This window comes from Uloborus diversus, chromosome 4 (assembly GCF_026930045.1).
Source record: "Uloborus diversus isolate 005 chromosome 4, Udiv.v.3.1, whole genome shotgun sequence".
NCBI lineage: Eukaryota > Metazoa > Arthropoda > Arachnida > Araneae > Uloboridae > Uloborus > Uloborus diversus.
In genome coordinates this window covers 5,527,356-5,554,109 of record NC_072734.1, presented here as the reverse complement: position 1 = coordinate 5,554,109, position 26,754 = coordinate 5,527,356, and the positions used below count along the sequence as shown (strand labels likewise).

Here is a 26,754-nt window from a genome sequence, read left to right as displayed (position 1 = left end):
AAGCTGGAAGAATTTTCTGGATAATCCGAGTTTTCAGTAATCCGAGGTGGCATGAGCCCCAATTACGTCAGATTTTTGAGACTCTGCTATAATCTTTAAGTACATATTGTTGCCTCAGAGCAACCGTAAGATACCTTAGTGTTATTTCTGGAATTATATATCTTGCTGTTGCTCTGAGGTGATGACATATTTAACATTAACCTAATTTTAAATAACAAAACCTAATTTAACTAACAAAACAGTTTTAAGACGAATCTTGCTTAAATCTGGAAGTCATGTTGAGATGAATATGCTAACAGCTTATCATATATTTTGTGAAAAATTAAATTTTACAACACACACACATACTAAATGTTGAACAAAACTAAAAGTACTAAAATTAATTTATTCAGTGCAAGAAAATATTTTGAGATGAAGTAAAAACTTTTTTAAAAAAGTAAAAAGTTTATTTTTTAAAAAAGTTTGATTAATTCTCGTTTGCACAAGAAATAAGCCTACATTTGAAAAGCAAGTCTTGTACAAAATATATGGTTTTTTAAAAATAACATTTACATGAAGTATTTTCCGTATTAGAAACATGTTAAGTACCATAATTTGGTTAACGTTTCAAATTTCTTTGGCAGTCAACAAAAATACTTTTACTATATAATACTCCTCAGTAGCAAATAATACATCTACTTGTAACACTGAAATGGATTAAACAAACCAACTTGAATGTAGTATTTCTGCAAATATAAAAGCTACACACTAGTACACTTCATTTCAAATCTAAGAAGTTTGCACAACAAGACCCCCCCCCTCCCAAAAAAAAAGTACTAAGAAACCAATAATTTTCTTTGGATTATGATAAATAAGAAAGATCAAAAGTTAAAACATCAACAGTTAATTTACCCCTGAAGTAATGATAACAGATTGAAATCTTTGAAACACAGGTCTAATAGCCACTGATGCATCCATACAGCTAAAATGCAGAATTGGATTTGGCACAGATGGCGTACGATCATCAAAAGGCTCAATAATAATTGTGAAACCTAAAGGGAAATAAAAAAGTATGTTAAAATATGACTTTCCTCAATCACAAAAATTATATTAATTGTGTGTTATATTCATTGGCATTGTATTTTGTGTCATAAAATGTAGCCAATTGATACGATTGAAGCAAATGAATATATATATATATATATATATATATATATATATATATATATATATATATATATATATATATATAAATGAATGTTTGTCTGTATGTCATCCATGAACTCAAAAACTACCCGGCAGATTTGGCTGAAACTTTCACCGTTTGTTATTTTTGGTACTGGGAATGTTTATAGACCAGTTTGAAAAAAATCCAATCGATAATTCCTTTTTTATTCCAATTTAAGTCACAATCCATTGGATAAATACGAATAAAATTATCGGCTGCAGAAATGAATTCGCGTGAAAGATCTCATTGATAAGAAGTTAGCTGTTGCCATTTTTCTTGATTTTGAACAAATAAATTCTTTCTTTATTGTTTTATGGCTTTTCATGCAACGGGGGGATTTAAAACTTTTTCTATTTGATATTTTTAGCGATTGATTGATCTTGCAAACTGCGTGAGTACAAAATTTGAGTATAGTCACGGCTTCACTTGATACCTGGACCGATTATTATGAAAATTGCTATATATATGTATTTTTCCACGGAGAAGGTGCATAATATGCTCATTGAAGCCACTCGCCACCAGGTGGCACTGCAGAGTAGCAACTTCTGCCCCGTTCAACCGATTGTCATGAAAATCAGTATAATGATGTATTTTTTTGTTGGCGTAGCAACGCGCGTCGGGTACAGCTAGTATATATATATATTACAAATCATTTTTAGCATCGTTTTGGATTTTCTCTGAAAAGTACTCTTTTCATTATTTTACTTTTTCATACATTTATTAGTATAAAACTTGAACTGATTCATGAAATTCATATTTATTTCTGGGGGGGGGGGAGGGGAATCTACATTCAAACTAAATGTTAATAAAAAAAGCTCAAGATGAATTGAAACAAATGAAAGTAGCAAACAACAAACATGTTGTTAGGGGCCATTCATAAGGATTCCAAGGGGAGAAGGGGTTTGAAAAAACCTCTACATACCCTTACTTTGTAGAGCGGGGGGTATACCTGGGGGACCTATTCATACGTAATATTTTCCAAGTCAATATTTTATATTAGAAATTGGGCGGTCAAGTGGTTTGGCAGTGATCATATTTCATTTGCGTCTGGAAGGTAAAAAACATACAGTTGGCTCTCTGTTTAAGGACTTTCAAGGGACCACAAAAAATCGTCCTTAAATAGAATGCTTTTAACACTAAAGTGGACCATCTGGGACCGTGAAAAGCCATCGTTAAATAGAGAAAGTTGTTAAAAAGAGCGTCGTTAAACAGAGATCCATAGTCCGGTCAATTTAGACAATGGAAATAACAAAAATTCTGGGAAAGCTAAATTTTTGTAGAGACCTTGGGTTTAGCATTACAAATAAAGTGCCAAAAGTCCCCATCGATCCCATGTGCGCTAAAAAAGTTATTCGGGGTCAAAGGTCAAAATTTTAGGTTTTTTGGATTTTTCTCAAAAACGATAAGTTTTATCCAAAAGTACCTCAGACCAAAGTTGTAGATCTCAAAATTCTCTATAAAAATGGTCCTTATGATTTTTATCTCCGAGACCAAACCATTTCCCAGATATTGCGTACTCTCAAAAGACAGCCAGTCACTTACAGAATCTATTCTACTCGCATGGCCTTGAATAACAACTGGCTATTCTAATCCGTGTGTTCTAATCCGTTCACGTACCCGGAGGTGCCCAACCCACTAAGGGCATGGGCGCACCCCTCAATATCGTGGAGCCCCCCCCCCTCAAAAACAAGAGCCTTCTCCAAAAACTGAGAAAAATACCCCTCTAAACACCCCCCCTTTAAATGTTTTTTGAGTTCTCAAACTGTAACCACATTTCATACAATAAAACATAGTTTGGCTGGCGAGTCGCATTTTTATCTTGACTCCTGACAATGTTTGGCCTTAGTTAAGATTTCTAGACATTATTAAGTTTTCTAGATTCTAAAATCCATCTCTCTTGGTTAGACAACAAACTGTGGTTGACGCTTCTTCATCTAATTTTGCGCGTCGTCTCACTGCTTTAGTATAACGTGAGGTATTGGAAATCATATAATTCAATAGTTACGCAATCAAGTACCATTTCTTTTAAAGTTTTATCTGATATTCCTTTTTTGAGAAGATGATCCGAGTTTTCCCACTTCTGCTTATCAAAGAACTCAAGTTGAAATCTGGAATTGTAAATTTTCGCTGTACAATCGAATTCTTCAAACTTGTCATCGTATTATGTTTGGATCATCAGCTCTTGTTCTGCAAACTGGTTACTTTGAGAATCTAAAAAATATAACACTAGGTATTGCGGATGACCATCAGAGAACTTGTTTCGAGACCGATTACGACGACCAGTTCGAAGATGGACAAAGAACATTTATAATTCCAGATTTCAATTTTGAAGCTGAGAGAATACTATGAGCTCATTGATAAGCAGAACTGGTTAAACTCGGCAGCTCCCTCTTTCAAAAAGGGGACTTTCGATAAAACTTCGAAAAAAATTTGCTTGATGGCGTACCTACTGAGTAGTATGGCTTTCAAAACCTCACTTGTCATACTAAAGCAGTGAGGCGATAGGTAAAATAAGAGAAAGAAGTGTCAGGTACAGTTTGTTGTCTAATCGAAAGGGATGGATTTATTCGATTCAGATTAGAATCTAGAAATATTAAGCCACAATACCATCAAGCCACAATTTCAATCAAGACTGAAAATTATGAGAAGCAAAATAGTTCAACTCGCACGCCAAATTTATGTTTTATTGTAATCAATGTGGTTACAGTTTGAGGGCTCAAAACCCATAAAAGTTTCTTTAGCAACGTCTTTTGTTTTAAAGGGTAACTTATGTGGGCTGTTGCAAGCCACATTTATATTTTAAAATTTTTATATTTAACCTTTGTTCTCTATCATAGGTAAATTTGACATTTTGAGCCAAAGTTATGGGCTAAGTGGAGAATTTACATTTTTTTTACTAGATAAGAAATGCTTTTATTGCTCTTTTTTTCCGTATCTATGTAAGAATTAATTATTATGAAAGCAAACTTTTACAAATCATAACTTCTAATGTTTTTTCTCTAGGCACGGAGCAACACTGTGTTAATCAATTCTGACACTATATTGGTCAAATTCAAGATTCAACGCATGTGTAGAACTTTAAAATACAGTTTATTATTAAAATGATATTATGCAATGTGTAATCTACACAAAAAGCCTACTCTTAAGAGCGATAACATCAAATTTATCAAATTTTGATACTTGATGAAATTATTGTAACTTTTTCCAGTTTTTATGCATTTATGATCATTTTCAAGGCGGAGCGACACCTCAAGATATTTTTTGCGGTCGAAATCCTTTTGCATAACCAAATATCACTACAAAAGGCAACTTTTTCGGGTTATTACTTAGCGTTTATCAGATTTTGATTTTTTTCAATCCATCCTAATGAACATATCCAGTACTTCAAAAGTAAGTCCACCTCGCACTAGAGCGGTATTAAGTGAATATGAATCCAGCTTTTGTTGTAAAAAACACTGCTTATTTTGTGGCGAGGAAACGGAAGAAGAGGCTGAGAAGAACAAAACACAGAATTATCGCAGAAAAATTCTTAAATTTTCTACACTTGCATTCAAAGAATCCCTTTTAAAATTAGCTAAAGATCGTTCGGAGGAGTGTCAAAAGCTGCCCTTACACGTTTTAATGTTGAGTATGATTTAGTCGCTGATTTATGAATATTTCTGCGATAATTCTGCGCTTTTTTTTTTCTCAGCCTCCTCATCCGCTTCACAGCCACAAAATAAGCAGTGTTTTTGAAAACAAAAGCTGGATTCAAATTCATTTAATCGCGCTACAGTATGAGGAGGACTTACTTTTGAAGTATTTGGCCTTGGAATTAAATCCTCACGTTGCTGCAGAGACTGAACTTTTCCGGGTGTATGATGATTTTCTGTAATCCACGCGAATTGTAACGGACTTTTGACTTCTTAAATAATCAGCATTCTTATAACTTCTCCCGACACTTGCATCGATTAAAGTTGGCATTTCATGACTGCCCAGCACAACAGTTTCACCTTCAGTCAAAAGTAAATTGTGACATTTTTCTTAAATATTGATCAGCACAAACAAAAGTAGTGTGCTTGTAATAAGTACATTTATTCACTCGAATTGCACGTTTAACTCTAAAAGAAGCATGTACGTCAGCCCAGCTAAAAGGGGGCTGATGTACATGCTTCTTTCCAACTAAAATGGGAATTTTTAGGGAGATTGTTTTGAGGGGTATTTTTCTCAGTTTTTGGAGGGGGCTCTTGCTTTTGAGGGGTATCTCCGCGATATTGAGGGGTGCGCCCATGCCCTTAGTGGGTTGGGCACCCCTGGGTATGTGAACGACGCCACACGGACTAGAATAACCAGATGTTATTCAAGGCCATGCGAGTAGAGGGGATTCTGTAAGTGACTGGCTGTCTTTTGAGAGTACGCAATATGTGGGAAATGGTTTGGTCTTGGAGATAAAAATCAATTCTGATTAGTCAATCAGAATTCGTCTAGAATAGCAACACCGCAGCAGGAGTTTCTCTCTAATTAAAGCATATATCATCTTTACACTGATAGCTAAATATAATTTTGCACACCAACAAAAGTTTGCAAACCTGGTACAGTTCACTTCGTAAAGTGATGATAAATGGTTGGGTATAAAGCTGAGAGTTACTGCCTCTTTAGCCTAGAAAGATAGAACTACAAACAAATATCAAAAATCTAGTTATGGCATCCAGTAGTTGCAGTTTCACTTTTAGTTGGGAATTAGGAAGATCAGTAATCAACACATTTCATTAAATAATACAGATATTTTATAACAAAAAAAGCTAATTTCAATTTAAAAGGAGTTTTTCATCAACTTTGTTACCTTTCATGTAAGTGCTTGCAAGAGTAGCAAAATTGCAGAGCGATGTGAGAGAAGACATGTCATTTAACTCGGTAATTTCCAGTGTTCTCACTAACGATCGAAGTCTTTCAGCACAAAACCTGAAAATTATTAACAATCATAGAATAACTTTTTACTTCATTAACCAACAAACACATACAGATATATTATCATAATAACTCTTGACAGATATTTATTTTTGAAGTTATTTACTTATTAGGTATGTTACCATGATTACGTGACTATTCAACCGCGGAAAGGTTAAGCACAGTATCTGAAGAAATGAATTTTCGAGAAATTTGGAGACGTGTTTTGTATTCCGTAACGGAAAATGTTGAATTCTGCGTTTTATCGTGCTTGATTTTCAGCAGAAATTATATAAGCAAGCATGTACAATAAAGCTAAGGGGTCATTCATTAATTACTTAACGATAACTTTGCAATTTTTGACCCCCCCCCCCCCCCATGTAAGAGTATGTAAGAATTTTTCAAATTCCCTATTCTTATGTAAGATTCAATTTTGTTTTTCAAAATAATAAAATGTTGTTAGAAAAGGATCAGTTACACTAAGACTTCCAGTTTGATGTAAATCAAAGACTTTTATTTTTCAAATACATTTTATTAATGCAATACTAACTAAAAATAAAACATGTTATAAATAGTATGATTCTTTAATTATATTTCACGCTATTCATTCCTTGTAAAACAAGTAAAAAACAGCTCATCCTAAAACTTTTTTACATTCCAGAAGCAAATGAAATATGATCTATTCCGAACCACTTGACCGTACGATTTCTAATATAAAATATCGACTTGGAAAATATTACCTAAAAATGGGTCTGACCCCTCCCTCCCCCCAAAGTAAGGGTATGTAGAGATTTTTGAAACCCCTTCCCCCTCAGGACCCTTACGTAATTAATGAATGGCCCCTAAGAACAAAATATGACAAAAATGCAAATAAATAAAAAACTTGCAGATACTGCCCTTAACCTTCCCATGGCAGTATTCCACATAATTTATCAAAAGTAATATGTTTCTTATGACAAATTTTGACTTACTCAAGAACAACAAAATGATGAGTAAAAAGAATAAAAGAAATAATCTCTGCTTACCTGAATTAGGGCTTACAGTGCTGGCCAAATTATTAGACTAAAGAGTTTTTTTTTGTACACTATGTGTACTAAAATACTATTTATTTTACTGTTAAAGTACAGTACATACTGTACACTGATTATTACGTTATTTTAGCATAATTTAATGTCGGCAGGTGGCAGCACTGTCTGCTTTGTTTATCTACCTACCAGGAACATAACCTCAATCAGCTTAAACCAGTTCACTAGTTCTTTTTATTAGTGTGTTCTGTTATATTTAAAGTTAGGTTTAGGTAATTAGTGAGCATGTGTATGTGAGTATATATAATAGTGAGTATAAACAATTTTTCACCTCCTTTTTTAAAAAGCTGAGAAATGGTGTGAACCTTGTGACAAGTATGATAAAAAGACTTAAAATACTCATCAAGAACAAGGGAATGCATACTAAATATTAGATAATTATTTCAGTGCTTGTTAATGTGTCTATAGTTATGTAATCAATTAAGAATTTGCTTTTAAAACAGTCTTAGTCTAATAGTTTGGCCAGCACTGTAACCTAACTGAGAGTTAAGCTCATGTACTTTTTAAAAATTTGAATTTTTAAACATTAGTCTAAATGTAGGCTACTTATGAGAAAATAAGTAGTGAAGACAATAGAGCTGCCGTGCTAAGCGCAAAAGTCATATCTGCAGCCGAGTTCAAAATGAGAAGCTGCCTTTAAAGTTTTGCGCCTCCATGCATTTGATTTGGATGCAACTTTTTTAGAATTTTCAAGGTTGCCAACCTTGGGGAAACAATTTGAGGAGCATCTGCAATGATTTTGAGGAGTACTTTGAAATTTTGTGGAGCAGCTAGGTATTTTGCATGAAATTCAATAAAAAAAAGCCTAAAGTCACATATTTAAAATTGTTTTTGAGCTTTGATAATCATTTTAAGCACTGGGATCAGGGGCGGATCCAGAATTTTTTGAAAGGGGGGTCAAGTTTCAATGGTTAGCATGTTATACCTTATAAAAAATCAGTTAAACAGGGGTGCCAATCCCCACAAAGGTAATGGTATACCCCTCATAGGTTACACCCCCGCCCCACCAAAAATTTAGATCAAAACCCTTTCAAATTACCCCCTGCTCCTAAATTTTTCGATGGCGTAACCTGTGCCATGGATCATGTTCCCCCAAATTTTCGCTAAAAGTCATATTTCTTTGGCAGACAGGCTGGTCACGTTACCGTATTAAATAGTTGGATACATTTACCTAAATATTTTATAGCACACAAAACGTTCTGGTTTGAAGAGGCTCAGAAAAAACTTTAAGCTAATTAGAGGTGATTGTTCTTTTGAAAATGAACAAGAAGCTCATAATAGCTTCAGTAAACAAACTCAGTCATATCCTTTGGACGTATTGGGACGAGAAACCTTACAGAACGAATCAAAAAAGGGAAAACATTTATTCCAGATACCATTTTTTCGGATCTAAAAATTTGAAGTTTGAATAATAATCATTAAAAAATTCTTGTCACAGGGGGGTCAGCTGACCCTTTGACCCTCCCCTGAATCCACCCCCTGACTGGGATTAAAAAAAAACAGCTTTAAACACTATGTCATGCTTGAAAACTCTCGGCTGGGAAATGAGAAGCAAGATAACTTTTTTGGGGAGCTGCGGAGTTCGCTATTTTTGTGGAGCAGTTGGCAACCCTGAATTTTTAAATACCATAAAACATTGTACTTAGGTGAAGTTAGGGGCGGATACAGATTACCATTTGGAGGGGAGGGTCATGCTAAATAAAGACCCCCCTCCCTCCTCTCCAGAACGAACCTATGGTTTTGGGCACAAAAAGTTACTTAAAATACTTGGGTGTCAACAAAAAGGACAAAATTGGTCAAAAATAGGGTTCCTAATAGATATAAACGTTGTAAATTGATTTCATAAACAATGAAAGGAGAAATTTCATAAATTTACTTTCAAAAATAATTAATGAATTGAAAAGACAATTGAAATCGTTTTCATTTTACTCATAGTGTTTGAACACAATGTGGACCAATAATATTGTTGACGATTTAGGGAAGCGGGGTCATGACCCCCATGACCCTTCTCTTGTGTCTGCCACTTGGGGAAGTATGTGATAAAGAACCGCTTGGTTGCCATAACTCAATTTTGATAAAAAGTGCAGATACCACTTTTGTGCTTAGCACGACAGAGAACTCCTTCATTTTTTTTGGTTAGAAATTAAGTCCTGTATGCATTTTATTTTTCTAAAATGTTTTAAAGACCAAGCTGTTAGAATTAAAAAAAAAAACATTAAGATTGAAAATCTTATAATGCAATTCTTAAAATAATATTTCAGTATTAATTTATTAATAGATACATAAAACAATGTACAACAAATATTTCACACACTGAAGAGTCAAATTTTAAAAATTTAGAAATTAGCTATACTTTAATTTCACAATAAATAAATAAATAAACGGAACATAATTAAAGAGAAATGACCATTAGATCACAACATAAAAAACCAAATGAGGAACTTGAGGGAATTTCAAAAACTTGGGACTTTACTTAAATGCAACGTTTTAGCATTAAATGCACATGCATTATAATATGCAAAAGTCATAATACATAGCATAGTCATAATATTAAGCAGGATTTATTTCTTTACTTTTCAAATGTATTTTTCAACAAAACATTTTATAAATATTTTAAGTAATTCCAATAAATCACACCCACACACGCTCATATATCCATATATATATATATATATATATATATATATATATATATATATATATATATACAATAATATCACTACGAGGGGCAGGGAGGCAGTCTGCCCCAGGTAACAACCGTATGGAGAGGGGGATGACACCCAAAATTTATTTGGAAGTTTACAAAAAATACAAATAGTTCAATTCTAAAAATTTCCCCAATATTTAAAATTATATTTATTATCAACTCAAACATCAAGCAGAACCACGTTATACTGCTGAATAGTTATTAATTAATCTAACTTGGAAATCACGGCACCAAAAATCACAGAATTATCTACAACCAAGTTTCCTTCAACATAGTAAAACCTTGAACATTGATAATTATACTTTGTAAAGTATTGTAGTAATAATAAAACATAAGTCAAATCTAAACTAAACATACCTCAAAGGTTTCCTTTCAATGCATACCTTCTGCAAAATATCCTTCAAAAAGGCAGCAGGACTTTCTTGTACAACGTGCTGCACTCGCATTCTCATTTTAACATACTCCAAAAACCTCTTCAAAAATGCAATGAAATGCTCAGCACTTCTAATGTTTCCAGGTATTGCTTCTGTAAAAGACAGTTGAAACTATTTTTAGCAAAGAAGAGACCAAACAGTCTTAATATGGAAGAATGAAATCCTTTTAAAGTACACTCCTGTTTGGAGACCATGAAGGAAGCATCATAGTTGAATGAAATTTAATACACAGTTGAGTCGTAATGGTACAAAAAAAAATGATTACATTTTCAAATCAAACAAACAATAAAAAGAGACAGAAATTAGTATTTTATGTGGCCACCACGCGCCGCAATAAGAGCTGCTACACGACTCGGCATGCAGTGAAACAAAGTTTGAATATCTGCCTGCGGAAGAGTATTCCATATTGTTTGTATGTGCAACCAAAGTTCGTCTATCGAAGCAACAGGACGAGGATCTCGAGCGAGACGCCGCCCAACGAAATCCCACACATGTTCCATCGGTGACATATCCTGGGAATATGCAGGCCAAGGAAGAAGCTGTACCTGCTGCGAATCAAGGTGGGATTTGACATTCCTGGCGACATATGGACGGGCATTATCCTGCTGAAATACAGCCCCTGGCAATCCTTACAGGAAAGGAATAGCTTGGGGCTGTAAAACTTCGTTTATGTATCGGGTAGGGTCAGGGCCCGATTTGGAAGTGTGCCCCGGGGCAATGAAGGAGTGGAAGCCCCCAATCAAGGTTCGAAAAAATGATCATATTTTCGAAAATATCCGATACTTTGATATATTATAGGGGTTTCACCAACTTAAAGGGTTAAATCTTTTCTTTGGTAATAATAAAAAAAAAGAGCGCCCCATGCAATCTACTGCTAATAGAAAATTATAACAGATTTTTAATGAATAATTCAGAATTCTTCGTTATTATTAAAAAATGTTGAAAAAAAGGGGTAAGGGGGGGGGGCGGGAGAAAATTGACGTGTTCAATAGATATTTTCGTTAAAAAATTTCCATTCAAGTCATTTCGTCAAATATTTTTAAAATTTTTGAACTCAAGAAGCGAGAAGTTGTAAGGATAACCTTGAAAGTTAACCATTTTTTGGATTTTTTTTTAACTTACTTAATTTCTCTTTAACTTATAGGTACAAATTACAAATTAAATGAATAAAAAAATATATTGCCACTGAAATGCTCAATCAAATAAAAAATTGATAATAAATGGATACTTGCAATCAAGGTTTTCTGAAAAATCGAAAAAAAAAATTTTTTTGTGCAAGTATTCTTTGTAGAAATACAAAAAAAAAAAAAAAATGTCTGGGAGAAAAAACGTAAAATTTGCTGACCCATGAAAGTTAGGATATTTTGTAAAAATTTTATAGTGGGGGGGGGGGGGGGGCTTTGTTGTGGAGGCTCCAAAGCAGTAGCCCCGCCTGCTCTCCCCTAAATCCAGCCCTGGGTACGGTTAGAATTTCCCCACAATTTGTAGCAATGAAAGTTTGAAGAAAAAATTAAAATGCATAAAAAAAAATTAACTTTTTATACAGACCCTAAGTCCCCTAACTTATGTTTAGAAAAACAATCTCTATTGAAAATTATTACTGACACAAAAAACTTAACAGCTGTGTGACCAAAACTCAAGGAGATATTTGAGTTTAAAGTTTTAAGGGGCCATACAGAAAATGAGATTAGAACTTATCACCCTTTCAGAAGAATGACAGGTTGTCAAAGTAAAAAAAACAAAAAAACAAAAAAAAAAAACCAAGGTATTTATATTTTTTATTGCTATTCAAAAATAAATGCAATGTTATGCCGTGATACGTAAAAACACACAATAAAACCTTGAACGTTTTGAAAAACCACACTCTATGCACACATATAATTTTCAACATCTGTTAACTATATTTCCCCCCGAAAGTTGTTATTGACCGCGAGTGTAAAGTGGTGTAAGTCACAAAACCCTGCGTTTCATACCTCAGTGAATATTGGTCGTATTAATTTTAAACTTTTTGTGTTGAAATTGTTTTTCAATGGACATTATTTCTCTAAACATAAGTTAGGGGATTTGGGGCGGGGATTTTGGGAATTGGGATTACAAAAGTTAAATTTTGTATTTTTTTACTCATTTTTATTTTCACTTCAAATTTTCAATATCTTAACCCTGCATCTGATTTTGAACATTTTTGTAGTTGGAAGTATGCATCTAGGACTAATAGTTGCGAAAATAGAGGTCTTGAAGGTTAAAACGGAACACCCTGTATATTTCAAATTAAAATGGAAACAAACTTACCATTGAGGATTTCATCTGGAAGAACTAGAAATTAAAAAACAAAAAACACTCATTAATAATCTTGATAGCTTACTATTTAAAAATACTAATCACATTTCCAATCTAAAATCTACATTACACAGATGTTGCAATGAGATAAAATTAAAGCTGCAGCATTGAAAACACTTTTTATATATGACTCCGAATACCATTAAATATTGATGTGTTTCTTAAAATCTTGATCCTGATGGAGAAAAATATTGTTTGATATTTTAATAATTACTAGTGATAGAATGCTTATTATAATAAAACAAAACTCTGGGGAAAAAATTGAAATCACATTTTTTGCAATCAAGATTGATTGAGAAAGAAACATTTCCTCACACAAAGAGCCTTTCAATGAATAATAAAAAACATACAAATGATTTTACCTCTGCTCTAACCACATAGTACTTGGTAAAAAAGCAAAAGAATATCAATAGCACTTTTACAATTAAATAAAATAACATTAGAACAAGGACAACAATTCTGAAAACCTCCAATCAGAATGCAATGTTTACAAGAGATTTATTTACTTAAAATATGCACAATGATTTAACTCAAACTTTCTAAATTGTACAAGAGAACAAAATGCCCATAAATAACATATGCAAGAAAAAACCCCAATAAGAAGCAAAAAGATTTTTTGTCTGCAAAAAAAAAAAAAAAAAAAGGGAACGCAAGAAAATAAAAAAATAATTAATTAAGTACACAAAAATGAAAAGAATCAACAAGATGCAAAAAGATTTATTGTCTCAAAAATAAATAGATAAACAAAAATATATAATTCAGCTTTCATGAATTTCATTGGCCACGCTATACTGAATGATTGCTTTTAATTTCCTTGTCGGTCAACAATGAATTCTTTAACTAATTGCTGAATAAAGGCTAGCCGTATTTAAAATCTGCTTTAAAAAGTGTTATAATTCAAATCCTACATAACATGGACATTCTAAACACATTCTATCAGACACAGAAAAAACTACTCTTTATTTTGGTACTAAATTTTAAAATTTTTCAATCTATTTTCCCTGCAAAAATCATGAAAAACCTTTTAGAGGTTTTTAATTAATATCTTCATTAATTAATGTCATCCTAAGACGCAACCTAGCTAAGAAAACTCTCGATCAACTCTCCTTTCAACCAATTCTATTTTTTTAAAAATTGGTCCATCCGTTTAGGCACTAGAGTGCCACAGACAGATACACAGACACAACAAACTTATAACCCCCTTCCTTTGTGTGTTGGGGGTTAAAATTAATTTTATTGTAACGGAACAACAATACTAGTTTGCAAGTTTCAATTAATTAATTGCTTTGTTTAGAGCACTATACATAATTATCATCATAAAAATAGACTGAATGGATAAAAATTGTGTGATTTAAAATTACCTGGATTGGATAAAACAATATCGGTTTCTCTGGCGATGCCTACATCTTTTAGCCCTTGAACCATTCTTTGATATTCTTCTTTTAATTTTTTAGCATCAGTTTCTTTAATTCTAAAAGAAAAAAAAAGTGTGAAAAGAAAACTGTTTTCCACATAATATTATTATTCTTAAATCTGAAATGGATTTCAATCATTAACTCACTTATTTACAGTTTTTTTCCAGTATTTGAATACCATGATGACTCCTCTCAATAGTTCTTTTTGTTATATCTACACTCATAGAATCAATACAAACACTGTCTGAAAAAAAGATTTTTTTAAATTCCTAAATAAAAGATTATTCTCGATTATTTAAGGAACTAATTAAATAATGTTATAATATTTTAATGTCCAGTTTAAAAGTTGTTTGAAAAATATCAATACAATGTAGTTACACACAGGTGCAGTTAAAATTCTTAGAAAAAATTGGATACCTTTTAAACACATTACAAGCATGTTCATGGGGGGTCATGGTGCAACCTGAATGTTTAAAATTTTTCGGAGGGTGCTTCAGAGGGATTTTGGAATTATTTGAGGAAACCTTGTTCTTTGGAGGTACCCGTCTAGGGGGGGGGGGCATGGAGCAGGCTGCACCATTGAAATTTTTAGGGGGAGAGGGTGGTTTGCAGGGTTATTTTTCTCTTTTTTTTGTGTAGGGGAGGGGCGTCCACTCAAGAAGGATTTTGGTATTTAGGGGGAGGGCATCATTGCTGGTGGGGGGATAGGTACCCCTGTGCTCTTGGATGGAGAGGGTGGGGTCATTGCTCATGGCACCCCAGAAAATGGTAATGCATTTTAGCTAGTACAGACATTAAACTAGTACTCAACTAATGAGTGAGAAAAAGAGTTTTTAAGCTTCTCCAATGCCTATTTACAAATCCACCCTCTGTGTAGCACATTATTACTAATCTAATAATATTAAGAGGTGTTTATTATAAAGTTTGCACCACAAGGCTCTAATCTGGTTGAATCACAAGAGTCGTTCTTACAGGCACCTTAGGAGTGATATAACACTTCACATTAAATTATGACAGCTGTTTTGTTTATAGATTTTATCATTCTAGTAATATACTTACATATGAGTAGTATATTTCTAGTAATACACGGGGTTTTTTTTTTTTTTTTCAAGGTCCGATCGATCGCGAAGTGAAAACCAGAAAGTCAAACCGATGACTATGTGTGTAGATTTGTTGCGCAGCCTCTCCAGTAAGATTGTGCAGAGCATCAGGTCCCTGTGGTTATTCCGGAGCACGCAGTGAACGAGGAAACATGCCTCAAACAACTAAGTGTGAAGTGCGTGCTGTAATTCAATTTCTGAATGCTGAAGGAAGGGCAATTCAGAACAAACTTAGAGGAATGATGTCATCAGGCATTGTCCTTCTGCACAACAATATGCGCTCACACACTGCTGCTTTAACCGAAAACCTCCTGCAGCAGTTTCGCTGGACAGCGTTTGACTATCCTCCATACAGTCCAGACTTGACGCTATCCAATTACCATTTCTTTGGTCACATGAAACTTTGGCTAGGAAGACAGACCTTTGTCTGTGACACCGAGCCGCAGACCAGCGTACAGAATTACAGACTAAAATCACATGCGGCTGCCTTCTATGACGAGGGTATCTAAAAAATGGTACCACACTACGACAAGTGTCTTAATCGTTGCGGGCACTATGTTGAGAAGTAGTTGGAAGGTGTACGTATATATTCCAAAAAAAGAGTTTTCATTGTCTTTCTGATCTTTATTTTGAGATCGATCGGACCTTGAAAAAAAAAAAAAAAAACCCGTACTAGCATATGAATAAAAAATTGAAACACTAATAATAATAATAATAATAATAATTAGAAGACCAGCATGGGAAATAAGTACTTCATTTTGTGGCGTGGTACTGTTCCTCAAATTCTGATATTGAGGAGCAGTTCTGTAAAATTGAGGAGCAGTTTTAGGAAATTGCCAAATTGTATTTTCAACAAGAAAACATACATTTTTAAAGAAATGTAATAGTGAATGTGTGTATTTAAAAAGTTTTGAACAATGACTTCAGTTACAAACTTTTATCACTTATCTTTTACAAAATAGAAGTACTGGTGCAAATGGGTGGTTCTAAAAATACAGGACTACTTAGGGTATGAAAATTTCAAAAAAATAAATTTGTACCTTTAAAACAATTTTAACCATTTGCACTCTGTTTATTAATAAAACTAAAATTTAAAAATATTAAATTTACTTATTTATTTATTAAATAAAATTAATTAATTGTTTGCATTGCAAAACTTTTGACATGGTTTATGATATTGTATCGTGTTTCATACCTCAAACTGTGATACAATATCAATTTCCTACACAGTAGAAGACACATGATGAAAATAACAATTTAACTTCAAAGAGTTCAGAGATTATGTGTTAGCAAATTATTATGAAACAACTGAATACCTATGTTATGTGCCTCGTCAAAAACTACAACCGATGACTTAGAAATTTCTTTTGAAACTAAATCAGCAATTTTTGGGTCTAATAAGTAGTGGTAACTGTACACAACAATGGTAGCTTGGGTGATCTGAAAGTGTGAACATAAAATACCATTTAGAACAAGAAATTATGATAAAACAATTAATATTCATTTTCTAAAATAATTAAAAGAGTTTATAAACCTAAATTGCATAAAGCGATAGAAAAATATGAATACATTAATATGTCTAGTAATATATTTCTATAGTATTTTAAGTCCAAAGGAAAACACAAGACCATTCAAAAGAGAAAATACGGATAGAAAAATAAACAAAAGATGTGCTGAAAGGAATTAAATGCTTGAGATTACATTTGGTTTAACAAAGAAATGACAACAGATGAACTTATAAAGCAACAAAAGGTCTGGCTAAAGAATAAATGGCGATTAGAAATTGAATTAGTAAACAAAGGATCAAGTTAATGACGAAAAGCATAAACTTAAGTGAAACATGATCAGATTATAACTCATTAAATTTGAGGAAATAAAAACGTTTTATGCTTTTTTTTTCATGGAACTCCTTCAAGTTAATAAAAATCTAAATCAACTTAACACTTATCTTACAAGCATCAAATAACTGGCTTGTTTAACCGTAAGGTTTGGCAACACCTGGAAGTTTGATCATGTGATTTCTTTTTAAAACTAAATGAATACAAACCATGTTGGTTTTGACAATTTCTGAAACATCTCTTAGTTTCTCTGAAGAAAAATGGCAAAGTCATTGTTCAATCAACAGTGATACTTAAAATGCCAAAAATAAAATAAAAACACAAAAAAAAAAAAAAAAAAACCATAACAGTTCATTACAATATGCTCAATGCTCATATTATGACAGTTAACCCATTCAGGAAGAAAGACGACACAAATCTGCATCAGTGACAGCTGCTCCACCCATCCGAATGCATCCTACTCAAAAATCCGAACAACACAAAATTGCGGGTTAGTTTCCGAACGAAATGTTTACTATCAGATGGCGTTACTTATTCATGTTCCGTTCAAATGATTGGTCTCCGACATTAGTATTTCTCTCTCTGACCTCAGAATTGGGTCCGTCAAGTGTCTGTGATTTATTGGATTTCGTGAATGAAAATAAACATGTGCTAGCAAGTAAAAAGGGAAATGTATACTCAATTTGAAGTGGCCATTTCTAGTTTTGATTTCATTTATAATGGAATTTCATGGAAGATATTCTAGAAAGGGGTTTTACTTTTAGACTCATTTGTATCCATGGTGAACACGTCATCTTTCTGAGGAGGAAATATCTAAATTTATGACTGATCCATCTATGTATCTTTTGGGTTACATTAAATCTACAAATTATTTTTGTTGGAGTTCCTCATACAGTAGTTACTTTCTAAAATCATACGCTGAAAAAAAAGGCAAAGAACTTAGACGGAGATGTGTCGTTTGCTCAAAGCACAATAAAAGACACACTACCTATGAGCGTGAAATGCGCACTATTTATGAGAGTAAAATGAGCAATGCTCGTTGATCCGTGCTTTGAAATTTTTCATAAGGCTTTAAAATATTAATTGTTACAATATTCTTCAATTATTTCATAATATTAAGCTTAAATACTTTTCCTGTTTTGTATAAAATATCGTTTAATTTTGTACTTTTAGTTATAGTAAAAAACAATATATTTTTATATTTTTATAGCTAAATATCAATAATTTTCATCAAATTTTTTCGTTATGATTGAAATAATGATACGTTTCATCACATATTAAACAATGGTTTCACTTCTGTGTTAAGTGTACATTTTATCCATTATTATGTAATGCATACTTTCTGAAATGGGGATGTTTCCTTCAGTCAAAAGTAGTACTTTTTGTCACGGAAATTGATAGAATAAGCAAATAACATGGACCCAGAAAATACTTTCATTTTCCCAACAGTTATTTTTTAATTAATTTTTAAAAGGTCCGATTTTTCAAAAAATGCGTGGTCTTGATGACTTCACAAATGATGCTCTTTGGCGAATCTTTCTATCATGTTTCACATTATAATAATCAAGAAGCAAATTAAAATTGTGCTCTACGTTTTCTATCGACCATATCGTTGCCAATACACGTGAGTAAAGATGCGAATTAAATATTTTGTTCTGTGAATGGCAACACTGAATGGCATTTCATCAATTGTGATGTCATCGGCAGAAGCATAAAGAATAAAAGCGCACCGAATTAAGTAATTTTTTAAAAATATTAAACTTAAACAAATCATTTAAAAAATGGTCAGATCCTATGTTTTTAAGCATGCTCTTTCAGAAAAAAAAACTTTTAAAATTTTGGAAACGACCCCAATGCGTATTGGGCTTAGCGGGAAAAAGTGCCCCGGAATGTACGCACAGTCCCCGTGTAACAGCTGCCGTCCTGAGGGAGCACTATCTAGCGCGGGCTGCCATCCAAACGGGTTAAAACCTCAACCATTAGGCTGCAATTCAACGTAATCTGGTGAGAGTATACAGCAAGCCCAGATTGCAATGTAATCAGAACAGTACTGCATACAGTTCTGGGGTTTGATGAAACATAACAAAGGATAGTTTAACATTTATCAATTGAATAATTTAAATCTGATTAATACTACAGGCACAGTGCAAAACAGTTATGTAAAATAAGCAGACAGATGTTTAATATATATATTTTATGCAGATATTTCTATCTTTTTTTCCGATTTTCTTTTAATAAAGGGTATCAGTTCCTAGAAAATCACCAGCGCATAAAAAACTACATTCTTTTCATTGTAAAAATTAATGCTGATTGCATTGAAATAATTCTAATTTTAAAAATTAATTCAAACATTGAATCATAATACAGCTTACAGCATGTCGAGCCAAAAAATATGGGCACCATCCGTTCTTCTTCCCATAATCCTTCAAATCATCCTATGAAAATAAGCAAGCAAAATGATAAAAATTGGTTTTCCTATAGAAATAAGAAAAATTTAGAAGAGATTGTTTTATCAGTACAAAATCATACCAAATCATATACGCCAGCCGGCAGAGGAAATTCTTTTCCATTTCTATCAAAAGCCTGAAAGCAAGGAACAAAATATATTTAAAAACTGAAATTGCACTGAATACCTACGTAAACATCATTTTAAGTTAGGTGACTAAATAGGAAAAGCTTGCTTAAAGTTTTCACTTACATAAAAATTTGATTTAAAAAAAATTTTGATTTAGCATGTTTTTAAAAATATGTGTATCTTCTGTGCCTAGAATGTCGATGGCTTTGATGACAACAATGCATTTTCTGCATTAATGCAGTAATACGCTTTTAGCTATAATCAGTCCAATGCAGTGGCGCCGACTCCATGGGGCCTGAGGGGGCCCAAGCCCCCTCAAAAATATTTTTGAGGGGGCAGAGCCCCCCCCAATAAATCAAGAAAATTATTAGTTATATTATGCTTTCTAAACTCATAAATTTAACTTTTATTTTCTTTCTTTGAAGATAGCTTTTCTTGTAAAATACATTCAGTAACAAGTTAAAACAAATAATTATTGCGGTAGTAAGCAGGTTAACTGAAAATGAGTGGTGTGAATAATGATAGTGTTACGGTGCTGCAAGCACACTTAGAATTTGTCCCAGTGCGTGAACTTATGGGTCAAGTCAGTTGCTGGTGGGCAGCGATGCAACGCGCTCATCTAAGTGTTGCTGATCTGGAAAAAATATACGAGGGTTTGATTTGTATATTAAATGAGAGGCGTGATAGTTTTGAATACTTTTGATTATTGTGTTTAAAAGAAAAACCTTCACAAAATGAACAAATTCAACATCCTTCGTTTCCTCAGAATCGACGTATACCAAAGAAGTATGAAAACAACGAAGCCAGCTCACCGCACACTTTCAAAATCCCAAAGGGGCCGTGGTAGCCCGATCGGTAAAGTGTCGGATTCGGGGCCAGAGGGTCCTGAGCTCGAACCTCGATGGTCGAAGATCCACCGTCGTCATTAAAGGGGACTGGGCGACGTTAAATATGCTCGTGGTCTCAATGTCCTCCAAGTGAAACAATACCTCTGGGGGTGCACCAGGTAGCTATTAGCTCCTGGACTAGTTCTAAATTCTCATTAACTGTTCAATCCGGTGATGGTGCTGCCATCTATCGGTATATAAAATAATGGAGGCAAGGCACTTAGTATGCAGTCCTCGACATAAATACAGTTGTAGTCAGTTGTGACTCGGAATAGGAATAGGAAATCCCAAAGCACTACAAGGCAATACATTGATGAGGTTTGCGAAATGGCGCAATCTTGCATTATTGGGCGGTTTACATCAACTGAACTCCCACAGGTTATTGCAGTTGAACAAGAGTGCTTGCTTTTGTTAAACAGAGGTGAAACAAATTTTGAAAAATCAACTGCTTTTCAAAAATGACCTAGACATTGAGAGACTTGCGTTTACATATGAGTATGTTAGCCGATATCACTAATGAAAAAAAAAACTGGTCTTAAAAAACATGTGTAAATTAAATTACCTTTTTACAAAAAATACTGTGCATGTTTGTATTTATTTTTTTCCTTTTTTCAAAGCCAAAAAATGTTTCAGGCTTGTCGAGTTTTCGGGGTTCTAATGTTCATTATATAACTTTGAAGTGCTTTAAAACTCACTATTTTTCATCTCAATTTTAGAAAATTTCCCGCTGTAAGACCCTCCGGTATGCCCCCCCCCCCTCCCGCACACACAATATTTTTTTTTAGTCCGCGTCTCTGGGAGTGCCCTTCTATGCAAGTCAAGTGCCCTACCTTTTTCAATGCCTAGCTACGGCACTGCACGACTCCCCGTAAAAATGAACAAAAAAATAGTCTCTTACTAAGACAAGTGACATGATCTAGTTGAAACAGAAAATTTGTATACCAATTTTTAGATTGTTTTACTTTGAAAACGCCATATCACATTTGTTTGTTTAAATTATACACACCAGAAAATATGTAAATTGGCATTTTCAAGGAACAAAAATCTAACCTTTAGTGGCGGGGGGGGGGGGAACCTCCGTGGAAGTACATAACCCCCTAAGCCCCCGGTGATATCTAGCCCCCTCAATAATTTTTGCAAGTCGGCGCCCCTGATCCAATGTTATTCATTATAAGAATAAATGTAGGGGAGACCGGGGCAAGATGGCAAGCCGGGCAAGATGACGAATGTCTTAATCTTTTCGTTTTCCTCTAGGAAACAGCATCAACTGGATACTACTGGCTCTTCTATCAGCTGGTCGTTCAGCAATAGTATAAAGACGCTAAAATTATCATATTTGTGTTAGTTCTGGAGCTCTGATTGTTTACCGCTTCTACGTTATAACTTTTATGGCTCTTGCTTTTATGGGGGGGGGGGATCTTCGTGATATTTAGAGGGGTTGCATCCTTGCTCTTAGGGGAGGGGGCACCCCTGATATAGGATTTGGAAAACTTAAACCAATGTAATTCATACAATAAAGTCAAGTTTGAGGATCAGCAGGTGTATTTTTCTATTATTGTTAGTTGTTTGTAATTAACTGAACCTTTTGTGGCTTTTTTTTTTTTTAATAACAAGAGTTGTTTTAGAACTTGTACCTTTACTTTCTAGTATCAAAACAAAATTTTAAGATTATAACATGTGTTTATTAGTTTTTTTTTCATAAAAGTAAATTATTTTAAGTTGTTTATTTATTTATTTTATGAATACATAACAACAATCAACAACTCACCTCAAAGTAGGCACAAATATCTACATTTGGATCAACAGCAGCCATACCGCGCTTATGAGAAGCTGTTAAAGCAAAGCATTTGCCATCGACTATTCTTCCATCCTTTTCTCTACTGACCTGGTAAACAAACAAAGAAGTTTGTATCAGTTGATTATAAGGAAAGTAAGCATGAACTTAAACCTGATTAAAACAATTAGACACCTGAAACTTCAAGCTACTGCAGAACATGCATTTTTAATAGCTACACTTTTTGAGTTCTCATAACACATTTCACAGGTTAATCTGCCAATCATGACACTCATAATTCACTTCCAATCAAAAACTTGTAATCTGTATGAAATTAATATTGTTACAAATTCTGTAAATAGTAATTATTTTTGTGATTAATTTGTTGTAATCTGGCTAAATTGGGCATTTATTCCATTATCTTTCATCTAAAATTATTTTAGTAACGTAACCTGTAAATAGTTTAGTGTAATGTACATACAGCCCTCTAACATTCGACTGAAGTATACGGTCCCCTATTTTTCACTGATAAGATTCATGAATGAATAAAAAAAAGAAAATCGAGAAGCATTTCGAATTTTGTGGAAACTTCTCTTTCGATGTCTATAAATAGCCGTGCCGCCTGATAAAAAGTCAGTCTCGACTGGGCGCGGTTGCGCTGAGAGTGTGTATTGGCTGTTTATTGTGAGGCATTTTGCGTTGTGTTGTTGAGTATTCGGATGTAAATATGTGTAACCATTGAGTTTATGGTGTTATTTGATATTTGCTTAATTGCTGATGATTGATTTAGCAGTTATAACTACATTTCCTGTACATAGCTGCAAATAAATCTCCTGTGCTTTTCTCAAGAACTGTGTCATCATTTCAAGAAAGTTTGAAGTTGTATCACGAACTCTTAACAATACAAATACCGAATGATCCAAGCAGTTTTCCATCCTTTTCTTGATGTTGAGTATTATCACATGGGCTAAGTTGTGTCTGGCAGTTTTGTCAGCAATTCATAATGAATTAATTATTTTCTTGGGTAGTTAACAGAAAAGGGGTATTGTATTTTAAAAGGATATTATCAGCAATTAGATTTTGCAAGGGAAAGGCAATGTGATTTGAAACTTTTTAGAGATTCTTTATGGTCAAATTAAGATTCCCCTGCAGGGTTCGTACTCAATTTCATAAATAAAATGAAGGAGTTTTGGAGGAGTTTTGAAGGAGTAAAGTGAGATTTTGAAGGAGTACTAACGGGCTGTCCTTAAACGATGTCACACTTTTTTTCAACATATTTGACTCCTTCACCCTTGTCACATGTCATTTTTTATAAACATATTGTTATAATAACGGTGTGATGTCAATTTTTGCCACCCTCTCTCTCATAGGCGAATTTAGGCCGAAATATTTGGGGGTGCAACAATAACAGGGATCTGGGAAGGAAAAGGGGGGGGGGGGGTATTCCCGTTCTTGGTGATGTTTTAGGGGCAAGAAAGGTACGTGTGGGTCCACAGCTATTTTTAGAAAGAGGATCGTGCGAGGAGGTGGGAGGAGGCACACAATTCGCCGCCAATAATCTGAAGCTGTTGAAAAATTTATATGTCAATATTTCTTTTTGAAAGAAATTAAGATTTTTTCCCAACATTCTTTTTTTTTTTCGTAAAATAACTGCGTTTTCTCAAAATGAGATCTTTTCTTCTCTTCAATAATAAAGAATTAAAAAAAAAAAAAAACATCTACACAGCATTTTGTGGGGATGGTCACTAGTCTTGTGCCCCCTCCACCTGGATGCACCACTGCAGCAAATTGTCCGGGAGTCCTCCTTGAAAATTTTTTGAAAATTTACCTTAAAAGTGTTGGTTTTCGGTTGATTTCGGTGTAGATTTTATTGATAAAGTTTCTTGGAATAGCCATGTTTTTTTTTTTTTTTTTGACTTTATTAGCGATTGTTGTTTTAAAATAGAAGAATTGGTATTGATATACGAATAAATACCCAATTACAGAACTTGCAATTATTCTATACAATAACATAGCACTGAACAATAAATTGTTTAAGAAGGTCCTTTATTTGCATGAAATTATTTATTAGGTTTTTCTTTTCCAAATGGATAAAATTACATTAATTCTTAATATGAGCACAATTATGTTTTTTTTTTTTTTTTGCACTAGCAACGTGTGGTGATACACTGGATTCGATTCAAGTAAATTTACTAGTATAGCAGCTATGAATTTTTCCCCCTCAACTGCGTTTCTGAGTGAAATATACTAAACTAATTTTTTTCAATACCCAAGCAAAAATTTTGGGGGTGCGGCGCACCCCTTGGCACCCCCGTAAATCCGCCTATGCTCTCTCTTCCCCTTGTCACAATTTCATGAACATGGCCTCCCCACAAGGCATGACATCACTTGTGGATGACCCTTTTTACAATATCATAACTATGATTTACTAAACAATTATTTTTTTTAGCACAATCACTTAACATAGTACACCTAAAAAATCAGTAATTCAACGTCAGAAAGCACAAATATTTGCAAAATATTGCAGACCGGTGTCAACACCGAAACACGTGTCTGCAATATTTTGCAAATATTTGTGCTTTCTGACGTTGGATTACTGATTTTTTGAATTTTCAGCACAAAGGTATTTATTCGTTATATAGTACACCTACTCAAGTATTTTTAAATAGTTAAAATATAATTAGACAAACTGACTTTTGCTGCTGGGAGTTTGGTGGAGGAAAAAACAATTATCATAAAACTTGAAAAAATAGCCAAGAACCATTTAAGCATGTGCGAAATACACCGCCAGCTCAGTCATTTCCAGCCGAGGACGGCAGTTTCGTGCTTATTAGCACTCTTCAGCCTGGCATAGGAAAGTGACTGAGCTGGAGAGGGAAAACCTCTTAAGGAAGCCAAGAGTGCGAAACAAACTGGTAGCTAATATAGACTTAGCAGACCAGATGAGTGACCGAAGCAATGGTTCGGTGGCGGTGTATTTCGCATATTTCTGCTTTAGCCCTGGCTAATGGGCGGTAATTTACTGAATACATTTAAGCATGATTTACTTCACCTATAAAATGTCTTAGTCATCTAATAATGTTTCACTTTCAACTTTTATGACTTCTATGATCAATTTGTAAATCACATCTTTATGAAAAAAATAAATATACGAAATTACTGCATTGAAATTGCCTTCATGCCTTTGCTCTTGTGGCGAAGTTAAGTTATCGAGCGAAGTATTTTAAGTTACTGTCATAAAGGAAGATTATGCAGCTTTGAACTAAAAAAGAAGGAGTTTTGAAGGGCCCTTCAAAAAAATTTCCTAACTGAAGGAGTATTGGAGGAGTTTTGAAGGAGCGTACGAACCCTGCCCTGACATTCAACAATTCATTCTACTTTCATTACACTAATAAAATGAATGAATCATACAGCAAGTGGTTAAAAAAAGATGGGTGTTTAAAAAAAAAACAGCAACATTTACAAAAATTCCTTAAAATTATAAAACAAAAATTACCTGTGGATGGCAGCAGAGATTTTTTCGAGAACTCAAACATAAGCCAACAATTTTATTGACTTGGCCTGTTTCTTTCTCAATATAAGTAAGTAAACGGCGCAGTTCTTGAAGAACCTGTAATAAAAAGTCATTGCAGATTCCAGTTTAAAGAAAATTTATGCTCTTTATACGTAAGTGAATACAGTCGAACCTGTTTATCTCGAACCTGCCTATCTCGAAAACCTCTCTATGTCGAAGTTTTTCATTTTCCCTGCACATAAAATATTAATTCAATGTTTTCCCCCATGTTTGTCTCGAATGAAATTTTCTGAAAACCTGTATATCTCGAATTTTGACTAAAGTGTCTTTCTTGAATTCGATCACCAATGATCTTTATTAACTGGAATTTGGAGACAAAAAGCATTTTTCTAAATATTAGCTGTCACATAATCATCCAGAATTAAAGCTTTTTGTACAAGAAGCAAGTTTTCCAGCAATTATATCCATTCGGAAACTGAGAGGAAAGGGACATTGTTGATTAGTAAAATTGCTTCCAAAGTTTCACTTTCGAGTCATTGCTTCAATTACTTATTTTTAGAACTTATTTCAAAACCTCTGTATCTCAAAACCTCCATATCTCCAATCTTTCTTCTCTCCCGTAAAATTTAAGATAGACAGGTTCGACTGTATTTGAAGCACACAAGTTTCTGCCAAAAAATTATTTCTTAAACAAAATAAGGCAATACTGAGCAAGCAGTAGGCAACTACTTGCGGAACTTCATCTGCAGTATAACTTCGATTAAGTGATACCCAATTTAATGGTTCCGCAATTTAATGATACATTTCACTGGTTCGAATTTGACTGCATTGAATGTCTATGCTCTTCTATTTAACAATATCGATTAAACGATACCCAATTTAACTGTTTCCTCAATTTAATGATATATTCCACTATATCATTAAATTGAGGAAACAGTTCCTAATTACGTTCACA

General features: G+C 33.7%; 1 protein-coding gene across 1 annotated transcript in view; it reads right to left on the bottom strand.

Moving 5' to 3' along the window:
• The window catches only part of LOC129221195 (general transcription and DNA repair factor IIH helicase subunit XPD-like), a gene marked incomplete at its 3' end in the record, with an annotated part of 61,591 nt that overhangs the window by 22,603 nt on the left and 12,234 nt on the right, over positions 1–26,754 (bottom strand). The window contains 11 exon segments of the mRNA XM_054855647.1: positions 892–1,031; positions 6,030–6,148; positions 10,283–10,451; positions 12,649–12,672; positions 14,058–14,171; positions 14,263–14,355; positions 16,528–16,651; positions 19,422–19,484; positions 19,579–19,632; positions 22,280–22,396; positions 25,782–25,895. Coding sequence (XP_054711622.1) covers positions 892–1,031; positions 6,030–6,148; positions 10,283–10,451; positions 12,649–12,672; positions 14,058–14,171; positions 14,263–14,355; positions 16,528–16,651; positions 19,422–19,484; positions 19,579–19,632; positions 22,280–22,396; positions 25,782–25,895 — 1,131 coding nt within the window.